Source organism: Ranitomeya imitator, chromosome 5 (genome assembly GCF_032444005.1).
Source record: "Ranitomeya imitator isolate aRanImi1 chromosome 5, aRanImi1.pri, whole genome shotgun sequence".
In the NCBI taxonomy this organism is placed as follows: Eukaryota; Metazoa; Chordata; class Amphibia; order Anura; family Dendrobatidae; genus Ranitomeya; species Ranitomeya imitator.
The window spans coordinates 695,563,974-695,579,688 of NC_091286.1; the positions used below are offsets into that span (position 1 = coordinate 695,563,974).

The 15,715-nt window shown below is 48.9% G+C and overlaps 1 protein-coding gene across 1 annotated transcript; it reads right to left on the reverse strand.

Moving 5' to 3' along the window:
• Positions 1-6,155: 6,155 nt before the first annotated feature.
• Positions 6,156-13,288, reverse strand: LOC138638835 (zinc finger protein 664-like). The gene is made up of 4 exons (XM_069728489.1): positions 12,951-13,288; positions 10,219-10,313; positions 9,585-9,685; positions 6,156-7,860 (listed from the first exon to the last, which is right to left on the reverse strand). The coding sequence occupies exons 2-4, from the start codon at positions 10,278-10,280 to the stop codon at positions 6,902-6,904; spliced, it is 1,122 nt and encodes a 373-aa protein (XP_069584590.1). The 5' UTR covers positions 10,281-10,313; positions 12,951-13,288; the 3' UTR covers positions 6,156-6,901.
• Between the last annotated feature and the right edge of the window lie 2,427 nt (positions 13,289-15,715).

A 15,715-nucleotide genomic window follows, 5' to 3' on the forward strand; every position in this document is an offset into this window, starting at 1 on the left:
AGGAGATAAACTCATGGTGCGGCCGCCATCTTCCCCTGACCTCAACCCTATAGAGAACCTTTGGAGGATCATCCAGCAAAAGATCTATGAGGGTGGGAGGCCGTTCACATCAAAACAGCAGCTCTGGGAGGGAAGAAATACAAGCAGAAACTCTCCAAAAGCTCACAAGCTCAATGGAGGCAAGAATTGTGAAGGTGACATCAAAGAAGGCTCCTATGTTACATGTAACTTGGCCTGTTAGGAGGTTTTGGAGTTAAATAGTTTTTTTGTTCAGTGAATGTGACCTCCTAATGCTGCAAATTCCACAAATGAGCATTTTCAGTTCTTTATATCAAATATATAGAAATTCTACTGTGTCTGATAATTTGGAACAGTGCATTGTGGGGTTTTATTCATTATGGAGATTATACTGTTATCATTGGGAGGTTTCTTCAATAAAATTCGATGTATAATCTAACGGGTGATGACTTTTATTAGACTGACTGTCATCTGCACCGACCATTTAGGACAATCCGAGAAAAACGTCATCTGCATAATTTGGAACATGGTGTACATGGGGGGAGACGTGGGGCCGGATGTTATACACAGTGGGAGCGAGGGGCCGGATGTTATACACAGGGGGGAGTGTGGGGCAGGATGTTATACACGGGGGTAGACGTGGGGCCGGATGTTATACACAGTGGGAACGAGGGGCCGGATGTTATACACAGGGGGGAGACGTGGGGCCGGATGTTATACACAGTGGGAGCGAGGGCCAGGATGTTATACACAGGTGGGAGACGTGGGGCAGGATGTTATACACAGTGGGGAGTGTGGTGTGGGGCAGGATGTTATACACGGGGGGAGACGTGGGGCCGGATGTTATACACAGTGGGAGCGAGGGGCAGGATGTTATACACAGGTGGGAGACGTGGGGCAGGATGTTATACACAGTGGGGAGTGTGGTGTGGGGCAGGATGTTATACACGGGGGGAGACGTGGGGCCGGATGTTATACACAGAGGGCCAAGAGGGACGGATGTTATACACAGGGTTAATTGGATCTGAAGGCTAAAACTGAAATTCAGTTATTTAGACATGCGGCCCACCACTTTCTCCACATAATCTGCAGGACATCTCGCTCTTGGGTGGGTAACGTCTCTCCATACAGGAGCGGTGGAGATCGGAGGTTAGCACAAACAAAAGCAGTATAAATTAGAATCTGGATTCACTTTCAGGCATTGCATATTATATAGCGTCATGGCCAAAAGTGTTGGCACCCTTGAAATTGTTCCAGAAAATGAAATATTTCTCCCAGAACATTATCACAGTTCCCCATGTTTTGTTATACACAGGATTATTTCCTTTGTGTGTATTGGAACAACACAAAAAATACAGAGAAAAAAGGCAAATTGGACATAATTTTACGCAAAACCCCCAAAAAGGCCCAGACAAAATTGTTGGCACCTTTCCAGAATTGTGTGTAAACATCTTTGTTTGCAGCATGTGATGCTCGTTCACATTCACCTGTGGCAAGTAACATGATTTGCCTTTTTTCCCCTCTTTTTTTGTGTTGTTCCAATACACACAAAGGAAACAATCATATGTGCAACAAAACACGGAGAATGTGATAATGTTCTTAGAGAAATACTTCATTTTCTGGAACAATTTGAAGGGTGCCAACACTTTTGGCCATGACTGTATGTATAAGGCAGTGCCACCAGGAATGTTGGTGTAGTCCTTGCTTCACTAGGGTCGCAGCAACCTCTGTGATGCTTTACTGGGGTATCCCCACAATTTAATGTTACCCCCAATCCATAGGATAGAAGAAAACTTACTGAATGTCAGAGGCCTACCGATTGCCCCTCAGGATCCCAAGACCATAACTCACTCTGGATCCTGAGAATGGGGTTCTGCAGACCTTGTATTGTTGGGTATAGCGGAGCGCTGTACTCAGTCTGTATGATGGACCCATGGACCATGAATGGACCAGATCTCGAGCTTGTGCACCTCTAAAGACTTGGATCCACAGAACCCCATTATCGGGATCGCTTTGCTTAGACCACGAGAGATCACCAAGTTCCACAATGCAATGTGATTTCCAGACCAGTCGGGGGTCTCCTGACCCCAACTCAACAGTATCATGGGCATGTGGTACGGACACAAAAATGCAGAATTCATATATGATGCTTCATTTCTCAGGACAATCATTAATAACGAGACAACTCCACCTGCCAATCTTTGATATATCAACGCTGTTGAGTACGGATGTGATAACCTTCGGTCTGGTGGTACCACAATCACTATGTGCACGGCTATATCATCTAAAACAGTATAATTGACCATACAATATAAGTTTAATTTCTGCTTTTCCTTTTACCAAGTGTCTGCCTGCAGTATTGGAGTCAGAAACACTAACAGTGATCACAGGTTGCTTTGTTATCTGGAGGATTTTCTCTGCCTAAAAACTCATGTTTTAGTATGCGTCACAAGGATGAAGAACGAGCCATTAATAGTTACTCATAGAACTTTTGTTCATATACTACAATGATTATATAATAAAAGCCATAACTGTTATGATCAGATGACCTTGGAGCAGCATGAAAACTATCACTGGAGTAGGTGGTAACTATACTGACCGCAAACCCTGATCTTAACACCGCAACTAGAAGTAGCCGTGGGGTGTACCTAACAAAACCTAGACACCTCGACACAGCCAGAGGACTAAATACCCCTATAGATGGAAATAGGAATTCTACCTTGCCTCAGAGCAGAACCCCAAAGAATAGGCAGCCCCCCACAAATAATGACTGTGAGTAGTAAAGGAAAAGACACACGCAGGCAGGAAACAGGATTTAGCAAAAGAGGTCACTCTAGCTAAAAATAAGAAAGGATAGGACAGGATACTAAGCGGTCAGTATTAAAATCCTTCCAAAAATATCCACAGCAGAAAATACAAGAACTCCACCATCTAACTAAAGATGTGGAGCGTATATCTGCAACTCCAGAGAATCCAACAAAACTGAGAAAACACTGACACAGTATAAGCTGGACAAGAGAAAACAAATGAATAGCACAGTATATAAGCACACTGCATGTGTGCCACAGAAAAAGAAACAGACACTTATCTTTGCTGAATTGGCAGCTAAGCAGGAGAAGCCAGACAAAGATCCAACACTTCACAAGAAACATTGACAACTGGCAAGGGCTAATGAATCCTGCACACCTAAATATCCCAGTCAGAACTGCAATCAGCAGATACACCTGGCCAGGACTGCGACTCAGAGACAACTGCATTCCCACCTACAACCACTGGAGGGAACCCAAAAGCAGAATTCACAACACATAACCTCTGCTCTGCCAGCGACACACGGCCTCAACGGACAGAATCACGATTGACCCACGTAATCCTAGTCTACAGCTGCCCTGGTTTATATGTATGGGACCTTCCTCTACTGCCCTGGACACAACCAATAAAATAGATTTGTGATTTTTACGATGCTGTCGATTCCTATTGTAAGTTTTGGCATTGAAAGATTTTCCAGCTCCCAAGTTCGAGTCCTCATGGTTATCAATGGGTTTCTGGTGCCTGAACTGAACTTTGAAGTTCTGACGGAAATCAGAACCCGAACTTCCATAGGTCCACTTGTCCCTAATTATAAGTTAAATGCACAAAAAGAAGTTATTAAGCCATTTTATTTTATGCCAAAAGTGACAATAAATGCTAAAATATATCATCAAATTATGACTGTGAAAAAGAATGCAATTGAGGTTATTAGGCTGAAGAAATCCTCTCATAAAGAATACAGCCTAACATCACTATTAGTGTTTCTGCCTCCAATACAGAAGGTCCCGAGTTTGAGACCTGGTAAAAGAAAATAATTAGTAAAATTTATATGTATAGGATCAGTTCCTGAGCACTGTCCCCAAATACCCCATGCAGGAGAAATGACACCACAAGGAAAAGAAGAGGCAGTGTCCTAAGTAAGAAAATCACACATTAATTCAAAGAGACTGTGGCATCTAAAAGTGAACCTGGAAATTATAGGCCAGTAAGTCTAACCTCTATTGTTGGTAAAATATTTGAAGGGTTTCTGAGGGATGTTATTCTGGATTATCTCAATGAGAATAACTGTTTAACTCCATATCAGCATGGGTTTATGAGAAATCGCTCCTGTCAAACCAATCTAATCAGTTTTTATGAAGAGGTAAGCTATAGACTGGACCACGGTGAGTCATTGGACGTGGTATATCTCGATTTTTCCAAAGCGTTTGATACCGTGCCGCACAAGAGGTTGGTACACAAAATGAGAATGCTTGGTCTGGGGGAAAATGTGTGTAAATGGGTTAGTAACTGGCTTAGCGATAGAAAGCAGAGGGTGGTTATAAATGGTATAGTCTCTAACTGGGTCGCTGTGACCAGTGGGGTACCGCAGGGGTCAGTATTGGGACCTGTTCTCTTCAACATATTCATTAATGATCTGGTAGAAGGTTTACACAGTAAAATATCGATATTTGCAGATGATACAAAACTATGTAAAGCAGTTAATACAAGAGAAGATAGTATTCTGCTACAGATGGATCTGGATAAGTTGGAAACTTGGGCTGAAAGGTGGCAGATGAGGTTTAACAATGATAAATGTAAGGTTATACACATGGGAAGAGGGAATCAATATCACCATTACACACTGAACGGGAAACCACTGGGTAAATCTGACAGGGAGAAGGACTTGGGGATCCTAGTTAATGATAAACTTACCTGGAGCAGCCAGTGCCAGGCAGCAGCTGCCAAGGCAAACAGGATCATGGGGTGCATTAAAAGAGGTCTGAATACACATGATGAGAGCATTATACTGCCTCTGTACAAATCCCTAGTTAGACCGCACATGGAGTACTGTGTCCAGTTTTGGGCACCGGTGCTCAGGAAGGATATAATGGAACTAGAGAGAGTACAAAGGAGGGCAACAAAATTAATAAAGGGGATGGGAGAACTACAATACCCAGATAGATTAGCGAAATTAGGATTATTTAGTCTAGAAAAAAGACGACTGAGGGGCGATCTAATAACCATGTATAAGTATATAAGGGGACAATACAAATATCTCGCTGAGGATCTGTTTATACCAAGGAAGGTGACGGGCACAAGGGGGCATTCTTTGCGTCTGGAGGAGAGAAGGTTTTTCCACCAACATAGAAGAGGATTCTTTACTGTTAGGGCAGTGAGAATCTGGAATTGCTTGCCTGAGGAGGTGGTGATGGCGAACTCAGTCGAGGGGTTCAAGAGAGGCCTGGATGTCTTCCTGGAGCAGAACAATATTGTATCATACAATTATTAGGTTCTGTAGAAGGACGTAGATCTGGGTATTTATTATGATGGAATATAGGCTGAACTGGATGGACAAATGTCTTTTTTCGGCCTTACTAACTATGTTACTATGTTACTAGTTTGACCTTGCTGGACGTTGGTGCTGGCCCTGCCTCTGCGGACCACCCTCCGGAGCAGGATCCTCTTGAATTTTGCTGGGTAAGTAGAACCTTGTGCATAGCAATAACCCAAAAAGAAATCCTTTAATGGATGATAAACTAACAAGGATTCTAAAAGTCATCAAATTTGTTTATATTTTTCCAAAATGGTTACAATCTATCAAATCGGAATTTTGGAGAATTTGCCTCGTTAGCCACCATTTTGCTGGATTTATTTGACTTGGAAGGTGATAAAAACCATAAAATATAATACTCGCCTATCCCATCACGGGTTCCTGCAGTTTCCCACACATTCATCATGACGTCAGAACATGGATTAAAGTCTCGCTGGAAACTTGCGCCGCAGCAAAGAGAAATCCAGAGGAGAACGGGCGTGGATAGGTGAGGGGCGAGGAGAGTATGACAATTTATTATTTGTCAACTCTTTTTTTCACAATTTTTTTAAGTAATCGGCTCATTCGATTTGCAGAAACATAAACTCAATGCAAATTTAGTTTCCTTGTTGAAATTTGAGCAAATCTGCCAAATTTGAACATTGGCCGATTGGCTCATCTCTAAAAAAATGACTAAAATCGCATTTTATATTTTGTAAGGAAATATCTTCCTAAGCTCACCCTGTGCATTACCTATTTACATCTCGATATGAACCAAATCTGACGATCCAGTACTACGTCAGGCCCCGTGCACAAGCTCTTCTCAGTGTGTACACAGCTCTTTATTGTTGATCACAAACATACAGCAAGTAAATCTTCTACAGAACTTGTTCTAGAGCTGAAGATTAACCTGGGTGCCATAAGTCATGTGTGCCATCAGTGCTCATGTGAGGTAAAGGGGGCAAAAGACCCCCATACAAAGTCAGTGGAAAAGGTTGACCTTATTTTAATAAGGACGAGGTGGGTCGTTGTGTGGTTAGTCTTGTACCCCAAGTTCTACCCTACTAACGCTCTAGTACCCCAACTGTGAATGTTAGTTCTAGACTACAACTAGAAGTTCCAAAAAAGAACCAAAAAAAAATAAGAAAGCCCTTCTTGGGTCTTGACTGCGACCTTGAGGAGCATCGGTCAGACTGACCTCAAGCTCAAACGTGTTCCAGAACCCAATGTGCCAAAACTATAAATGGGAGTCACTAGCTAATTATCCTAAAGGAACTGCACAAAGTTCCTCTGAAGAAGAACATCAAACACCAGGACCGCCCAACTGTAAAAATAACGCATGCTGCATCCATCGTGTTATTTCAAAAATTGGAACATCATGAAGTCTCAGTCTTGAGTTTGGTCAAATTCATCCTTCTGTCTCCATACTTAGACTTGTGCCTTCAGGTCAAGACTGAGATAAGAACCACAAATATATAATGACGAAGATTCTAAGCATCGAAGAAGATTTCCATCCTTCAGCCATCTAAAAGGTTGGAGAAACTGAACGAAGGGCCACCGTGGACATTAATTTATGAGGACACATGAGTGACTGGTGTAACTATCCCTATTACTAAAGTTTCTCCCGCAGCCTCCACATAGAAAAGTCTTAGTTTCCGAATGCATCTTCTCATGTGTCAAGCAACTTGGGGCACTGCAGAACTCTTTCCCACATATAACACAGGCATGGGTCTTATCTTCAGTATGGACGCTCTGGTGCAAAAGAAGACTAGAATTGCTGCTGAAACATTTCCCGCACTGGGAACAGATGTATGGCTCCTCTCTCTGGTGGACGTTTTGTTGGAAACCCTTCTCATATTCCGTACAAGCGAGGAGCTTTTCTTTGGAGTGCACTGTCCGGTGGACCACCAGCTCAGAGTTATGGGTGAAGAACTTGCCACAATAATCGCATGCATACGGCTTCTCTTCCACGTGGGTTTTCATGTGAGTAGCAAGGTTGGAACTTTGACTAAAGCAATTTCCACATATGTTACAAGTGTAGGGTCTTTCTCCAGTGTGGGTTCGTTTATGTCTGGTCAGTTGGGACTGGAGCCTAAACCGCTTGTGGCACACAGTACAAGACCATGGTTGCCTTTCCTCATGGGCTTGCTTATGGAGATTGTACGCTGTCAAGTCTTGAAAAACTTCCCCACACTCCGTACAGGTCAGACTGCTGTCCTCCGAATGGTTCCTCTGGTGTTTCCGATACCCTGATCGGGTGAAGAAGGTTTTGTCGCATTTATTACATTTGTAGATAGTCTCTGTCATCAACGTAATGTTCCCCGCGGAATCTATGGTACTTCTTTCTCTGGCTATCGACTTCTCGGGAGAGGACCTGTCAGAACTTTGTACTCGGTCGCGTGGCTTGTAAGATCTTCTCCCGCGTTTGCTCACCATATGTCGGAGATCGGATTGAGCTTCAAAATTTGATTGGTGGTTGATGGGTTTGACATCTTCATAGAGATCGATGCAGCTTACTTCTTCATCTGCCGGGAAGAAATATGTCGAAGGGTGTCAGAAACAGGTCAGAAATGGACGCAACATAGAAATCCTAATGGTAGATTAATACTCAAAGAAAGTTTTTGAAATAGAAACACACTAAAAAAATTAATTTGCAGAAATGATTTACTATGATTCCATTAAAGTAGTATTGAGTCTCCAGAGATTCCCTAGATTGGTGATAATTGTTAGATTGGTTTGGGTCCTCCTCTTGGGAACACCACCGATTTGTGCCCCCGTTCTATCTTGGTGTTCAAGACCACGACTAGAAGGAAAGGAAAGAAGAAGCATATCAGACACTTGAGGTATTGACCAAGAAATCTGAGGGCAATGCCATAGAGCAGGGGTCCCCAACTCCAGTCCTCAAGGCCCACCAACAGGTCATGTTTTCAGGATTTCCTTTGCATTGCACAGGTGATGCAATTATTACCTGGGCAAGACTAAGGAAATCCTGAAAACATGACATGTTGGTGGGCCTTGAGGACTGGAGTTGGGGACCCCTGCCATAGAGTGCTGAAGACTTCACATGAGTAACGTATCAGCCTCTCTTCGCTGCAAGAGATCCATGGAAAGAACAGAGATGCAAGTCACCTATTCTTGTGATAGCTGGTTGTGATGACACAACATTTATTCTTAAAGACTTTTTATTTCAGTAGGCCCAGGGACATAAGCTAGAGTTCATATGAGAATGAAAGTTGACTTGTTTATTGGCTGCTGATTAAGATATTGTATCTGTCCTAGTATTGTTCTACTGTCCTTGGGAAACAAAGGCAAAGGATAATTGAACAGTGTTTGTTAATATATTGATGACCCATTGTTGCTCTGCAAATATGAAGGACAATCTACGCATGTTGTTTGAACACTCCAGCAGGCCTCCTATCACCTTCCCCCAAGCATGTGGCGGAATGCCTAAATGAAGTTGTGACCTATAAAAAGGAGGATCTGCCTGTGTTTGGAGAAACTCTACATTACAGTAGCCATGGCATTATGGCTCCAACTGAAGAAATACAAGCTGCCTCATTGACCATCACTGAACCCTCAAAGACGTTTAGAGAATCCAGGTTGGGACAATCAAGTCACCTGGCCTCATACATCAATGGACTATCAGATTCCTAAGCTTGTCGTTACCTCCTCTCAGTAGGTACCCGACAAAAGTGGGGTGCCACTGCTGGGGTTAGTCGGCCCTGGAAGCCCCAAAATTGCAGCTGCTCTAATCCCGGTGTGCCAGCAGAAGGGTGAGACTCCGTAATGTGCACCATCTTGGGTATGTGCTGGGACTATTCTACGTATTATTGTTTTTTGCTGATTTAATAAATTATTGCCACACCGTTTTACCCTCACCCTGTGTTGTTTGAGTAGGATTATGCCAACAGTAAAAGGAGAGCGGGAGTTCAGGGAGACGATCCCTGGTCCATGTGGTCTCAAGCCATGGACTAGAGCACCCGCTGACCATCGTGTCTGCACAGTGGTGCTCTCAACTATGTTTCCTACACCGATCCACCAATTATCACCAATCTGGTGGCTAGATGAAAATTTATGGAGACTGATATTCCACCTATTATTCGTAACTGGGCTCACTGATTTTTTCAATTGTGACACGTCACAGGAACGTTATCGTAGTCAGATTATGGCTACCACCCCTACTCTCCTATGCACCTGGGTAGTATGAAATCGAGAGACCAAAGACTAAATTCTGTTCCGGTGGACCCACCTGAACTGTATGTTCTTTTGATAGACCTCCCGTGTGCATAGACATCCCAGACATCTTCTCCTTTATAATCACTCAGATGATCCAAGTCTTCAGGACCCAACCTTACACAAAGGAAGACAAGAGTCAATGAGAGGAGGAAAAGGATGGATTCCGAAGAAGACAGGGATGGACCAAACCAAATTTTATAGCTAGGATGACATAAAGCCCGAGAAGAAAATGGATTGTAGGATGATTGTGGTGGAACCATGAAGAATCATGGAGGATCTGACAGTGCAGAAACTCCAGGATGGGTTGTCTCGCTGAGTTCTCTTGGCACCATGAATAGCATTGGTATGGGGGCACAGTGACCATCTATGGTGTGGGGTCATGGCGGCATACAGAGTTATGGGGGCACAGTCACTAACAATGGTATGGGGTCATGGCGGCTTACAGTCATATGGGGCACAGTCACTGACAGTGTTATGGAGACTCGGCAGCTGACAGTGTTATGGGGGCACAGTCACTGACAGTGTTATGGAGACTCGGCAGCTGACAGTGTTATGGAGACTCGGCAGCAGACCTCGGCATGAGGACATATTACGGGCCGGTTGTCGGATCTTCTTGGTGACGTCACTGTGTATAGAGGAATAGTTACCAGCAGACGTCGGAGTCCGAGGAGTTCTCGTCGTGGATGACGTAGTGCGACGCTCCGGCCATGCTCCTGCCGGATCACCATCAAACACAGGAAGCCTAAAGACAGCAGAGTATAAAAGAGCAGCCGGACCCCCAAATAGTGACCCCCAAACCCAACAATACTGGCAGCAAGAGAGCAGAAAAATCCAAATAATTCACCATCACCAGGAAGGATAGAGAGAATGCCGAGAGGTAAACCCACCGAGCCCTAGACCCCCAGGGACGGCATCATCACCCGATGCTCTCTAGACCCCCAGGGACGGCATTATCACCCCGATGCTCTGTAGACCCCCAGGGACGGCATCATCACCCCGATGCTCTGTAGACCCCCCAGGGACGGCATTATCACCCCGATGCTCTCTAGACCCCCCAGGGACGGCATTATCACCCGATGCTCTGTAGACCCCCAGGGACGGCATCATCACCCGATGCTCTCTAGACCCCCAGGGACGGCATTATCACCCCAATGCTCTCTAGACCCCCAGGGACGGCATCATCACCCCGATGCTCTGTAGACCCCCCAGGGACGGCATTATCGCCCCGATGCTCTCTAGACCCCCAGGGACGGCATTATCACCCCGATGCTCTGTAGACCCCCCAGGGACGGCATTATCACCCCGATGCTCTCTAGACCCCCAGGGACGGCATTATCACCCCGATGCTCTCTAGACCCCCAGGAACGGCATTATCACCCCGATGCTCTGTAGACCCCCAGGGACGGCATTATCACCCCGATGCTCTCTAGACCCCCAGGAACGGCATTATCACCCCGATGCTCTGTAGACCCCCCAGGGACGGCATTATCACCCCGATGCTCTCTAGACCCCCAGGGACAGCATTATCACCCCGATGCTCTCTAGACCCCCCAGGGACGGCATTATCACCCCGATGCTCTCTAGACCCCCAGGGACGGCATTATCACCCCGATGCTCTCTAGACCCCCAGGAACGGCATTATCACCCCGATGCTCTCTAGACCCCCCAGGGACGGCATTATCACCCCGATGCTCTCTAGACCCCCCAGGGACGGCATTATCACCTGATGCTCTCTAGACCCCCAGGGACGGCATTATCACCCCGATGCTCTCTAGACCCCCAGGGACGGCATTATCACCCCGATGCTCTCTAGACCCCCAGGAACGGTATTATCACCCTGATGCTCTGTAGACATCCAGGGACGGCATTATCACCCCGATGCTCTCTAGACCCCCAGGGACGGCATTATCACCCCGATGCTCTGTAGACATCCAGGGACGGCATTATCACCCCGATGCTCTCCAGACCCCCAGGGACGGCATTATCACCCCGATGCTCTCTAGACCCCCAGGGACGGCATTATCACCCGATGCTCTGTAGACCCCCAGGGACGGCATTATCACCCCGATGCTCTGTAGACCCCCAGGGACGGCATTATCACCCCGATGCTCTCTAGACCCCCAGGGCGGCATTATCACCTGATGCTCTGTAGACCCCCAGGGACGGCATTATCACCCCGATGCTCTGTAGACCCCCAGGGACGGCATTATCACCTGATGCTCTGTAGACCCCCAGGGACGGCATTATCACCTGATGCTCTGTAGACCCCCAGGGACGACATTATCACCCCGATGCTCTCTAGACCCCCCAGGGACGGCATTATCACCTGATGCTCTGTAGACCCCCAGGGACGGCATTATCACGCCAATGCTCTGTAGACCCCCAGGGACGGCATTATCACCCGATGCTCTCTAGACCCCCAGGGACGGCATTATCACCTGATGCTCTGTAGACCCCCAGGGACGGCATTATCACCCCGATGCTCTGTAGACCCCCAGGGACGGCATCATCACCCCGATGCTCTGTAGACCCCCAGGGACGGCATTATCACCCCGATACTCTCTAGCCCCCAGGGACGGCATTATCACCCCGATGCTCTGTAGACCCCCAGGGACGGCATTATCACCCCGATGCTCTGTAGACCCCCAGGGATGGTATTAACCCCTTGTTTTCGGTGTAGTGAGGTTGTTTTTGCTCTTTCCTTTATGGGGGCACGTTATATTTTTGTCGCTTTTTCTTACATTTCCCTTATTTTTTACCGCGCAGGTTTTTTCATCCGATAGTTTCGGGCCTCGGGCTTTTCCAGACACGACGATACCGAACACTTTGGTTTTGGGCGCGGGAAGCTTTTCACACCTTTGTTTTACTTTTTAATAATTTTTTAAAAAAATGTTTATTTTTTTTAATAATTCGGGATGTTTTTTCTTACCGACTTCTCTAAAAAAGGAAAAAAAAATCTGCAAATGTGATTAAAAAAAAAACACAAAAAAAATGTGAGAGAAAGAGGATGAATATCGATAATGAGGGAATCTGCGTCACCGTACGAGGCTCCTCCGCGATCAGCGACATCACAGCGACAAACAGCCATTAATGTGACACAAATCTGCGTTTCCCATAGATTTGTGTGGAGGAGGATCTGTGTGCAGGTGACTGCACAGAACTACAACTCCCAGCATGCCCCGACACCTAGGACTGCAGACCCCTGTACGGACCTACATGTATCAATGCACAATACCGACCACCTGAAAACTGTACACCCCCAAATAATTACATCTGGGGACAATGAACAGATCGCTCAGCCCCCCATGCTCGGGACCCCGCACCTGCCCTCCGGACCCGCACTGGTTAATCCCCCAGCGAGCCCATCCCCCTCACTTACAGTGCAGACCCTCATCGCAGGCTGGGGGTGCGGGGCTCCTGGGTATCTGGGGGTCCCCCGAGTCCGCAGACAGATCCTGAATGGTGCATGTGTCAGGAAAGGAAGGAGCAGCCAACCCAGGAACCAGATCCCAAACAATGGCTCCCGACCGCGGCATTCTGGGAAATGTAGTCTCGTGTGATCAGCAGGAGGAGGCCGGGATCAGCGCAGGTCACAGCAGCTCCGATCTCTGCGGCTCCTGATCACTCCAGCTCCCTCTAATCTCTGCGGCTCCCCCCGATCTCTGCTCCTCCTGATCACCCCGGCTCCCTCTGATCACTCCAGCTCCCCCCGATCTCTGCGACTCCCTCTGATCTCTGCGGCTCCCCCAGATCTCTGCTCCTCCTGATCACTCCGGCTCCCCCAGATCTCTCCTCCTCCTGATCTCTGCTCCTCCTGATCACTCCAGCTCCCTCTGATCACTGCGGCTCCCTCCGATCTCTGCTCCTCCTGATCTCTGCTCCTCCTGATCACTCCAGCTCCCTCTGATCACTGCGGCTCCCTCCGATCTCTGCGGCTCCCTCTGATCTCTGCTCCTCCTGATCACTCCAGCTCCCTCTGATCACTGCGGCTCCCTCCGATCTCTGCGGCTCCCCCCGATCTCTGCTCCTCCTGATCACTCCGGCTCCCCCAGATCTCTCCTCCTCCTGATCTCTGCTCCTCCTGATCTCTGCGGCTCCCTCTGATCTCTGCTCCTCCTGATCACTCCAGCTCCCTCTGATCACTGCGGCTCCCTCCGATCTCTGCGGCTCCCCCCGATCTCTGCTCCTCCTGATCACTCCGGCTCCCCCAGATCTCTCCTCCTCCTGATCTCTGCTCCTCCTGATCACTCCGGCTCCCTCTGATCTCTGCGGCTCCCCCCGATCTCTGCGACTCCCTCTGATCTCTGCGGCTCCCCCAGATCTCTGCTCCTCCTGATCACTCCGGCTCCCCCAGATCTCTCCTCCTCCTGATCTCTGCTCCTCCTGATCACTCCAGCTCCCCCCGATCTCTGCGACTCCCTCTGATCTCTGCGGCTCCCCCAGATCTCTGCTCCTCCTGATCACTCCGGCTCCCCCAGATCTCTCCTCCTCCTGATCTCTGCTCCTCCTGATCACTGCGGCTCCCTCCGATCTCTGCGGCTCCCCCCGATCTCTGCTTCTCCTGATCACTCCGGCTCCCCCAGATCTCTCCTCCTCCTGATCTCTGCTCCTCCTGATCTCTGCGGCTCCCTCTGATCTCTGCTCCTCCTGATCACTCCAGCTCCCTCTGATCACTGCGGCTCCCTCCGATCTCTGCGGCTCCCCCCGATCTCTGCTCCTCCTGATCACTCCGGCTCCCCCAGATCTCTCCTCCTCCTGATCTCTGCTCCTCCTGATCACTCCGGCTCCCTCTGATCTCTGCGGCTCCCCCCGATCTCTGCGGCTCCTGATCACTCCAGCTCCCTCTAATCTCTGCGGCTCCCCCCGATCTCTGCTCCTCCTGATCACCCCGGCTCCCTCTGATCACTCCAGCTCCCCCCGATCTCTGCGACTCCCTCTAATCTCTGCGGCTCCCCCAGATCTCTGCTCCTCCTGATCACTCCGGCTCCCCCAGATCTCTCCTCCTCCTGATCTCTGCTCCTCCTGATCACTCCAGCTCCCTCTGATCACTGCGGCTCCCTCCGATCTCTGCGGCTCCCCCCGATCTCTGCTCCTCCTGATCACTCCGGCTCCCCCAGATCTCTCCTCCTCCTGATCTCTGCTCCTCCTGATCTCTGCGGCTCCCTCTGATCTCTGCTCCTCCTGATCACTCCAGCTCCCTCTGATCACTGCGGCTCCCTCCGATCTCTGCGGCTCCCCCCGATCTCTGCTCCTCCTGATCACTCCGGCTCCCCCAGATCTCTCCTCCTCCTGATCTCTGCTCCTCCTGATCACTCCGGCTCCCTCTGATCTCTGCGGCTCCCCCCGATCTCTGCTCCTCCTGATCACTCCGGCTCCCTCTGATCTCTGCGGCTCCCTCTGATCTCTGCTCCTCCTGATCTCTGCGGCTCCCCCAGATCTCTGCTCCTCCTGATCACTCCGGCTCCCCCCGATCTCTGCGGCTCCCCCCGATCTCTGCTCCTCCTGATCTCTGCTCCTCCTGATCACTCCGGCTCCCTCTGATCTCTGCGGCTCCCCCCGATCTCTGCGGCTCCCCCCGATCTCTCCTCCTCCTGATCTCTGCTCCTCCTGATCACTCCGGCTCCCTCTGATCTCTGCAGCTCCCTCTGATCTCTGCAGCTCCCTCTGATCTCTGCTCCTCCTGATCTCTGCGGCTCCCCCCGATCTCTGCTCCTCCTGATCACTCCGGCTCCCTCTGATCTCTGCAGCTCCCTCTGATCTCTGCAGCTCCCTCTGATCTCTGCTCCTCCTGATCTCTGCGGCTCCCCCAGATCTCTGCTCCTCCTGATCACTCCGGCTCCCCCGATCTCTGCGGCTCCCTCTGATCTCTGCTCCTCCTGATCTCTGCGGCTCCCCTCGATCTCTGCTCCTCCTGATCTCTGCGGCTCCCCCCGATCTCTGCTCCTCCTGATCACCCCGGCTCCCTCTGATCACTCCTGCTGCCCCCGATCTCTGCGGCTCCCTCTGATCTCTGCGGCTCCCCCAGATCTCTGCTCCTCCTGATCACTCCGGCTCCCCCAGATCTCTCCTCCTCCTGATCTCTGCTCCTCCTGATCTCTGCGGCTCCCTCTGATCTCTGCTCCTCCTGATCTCTCCAGCTCCCTC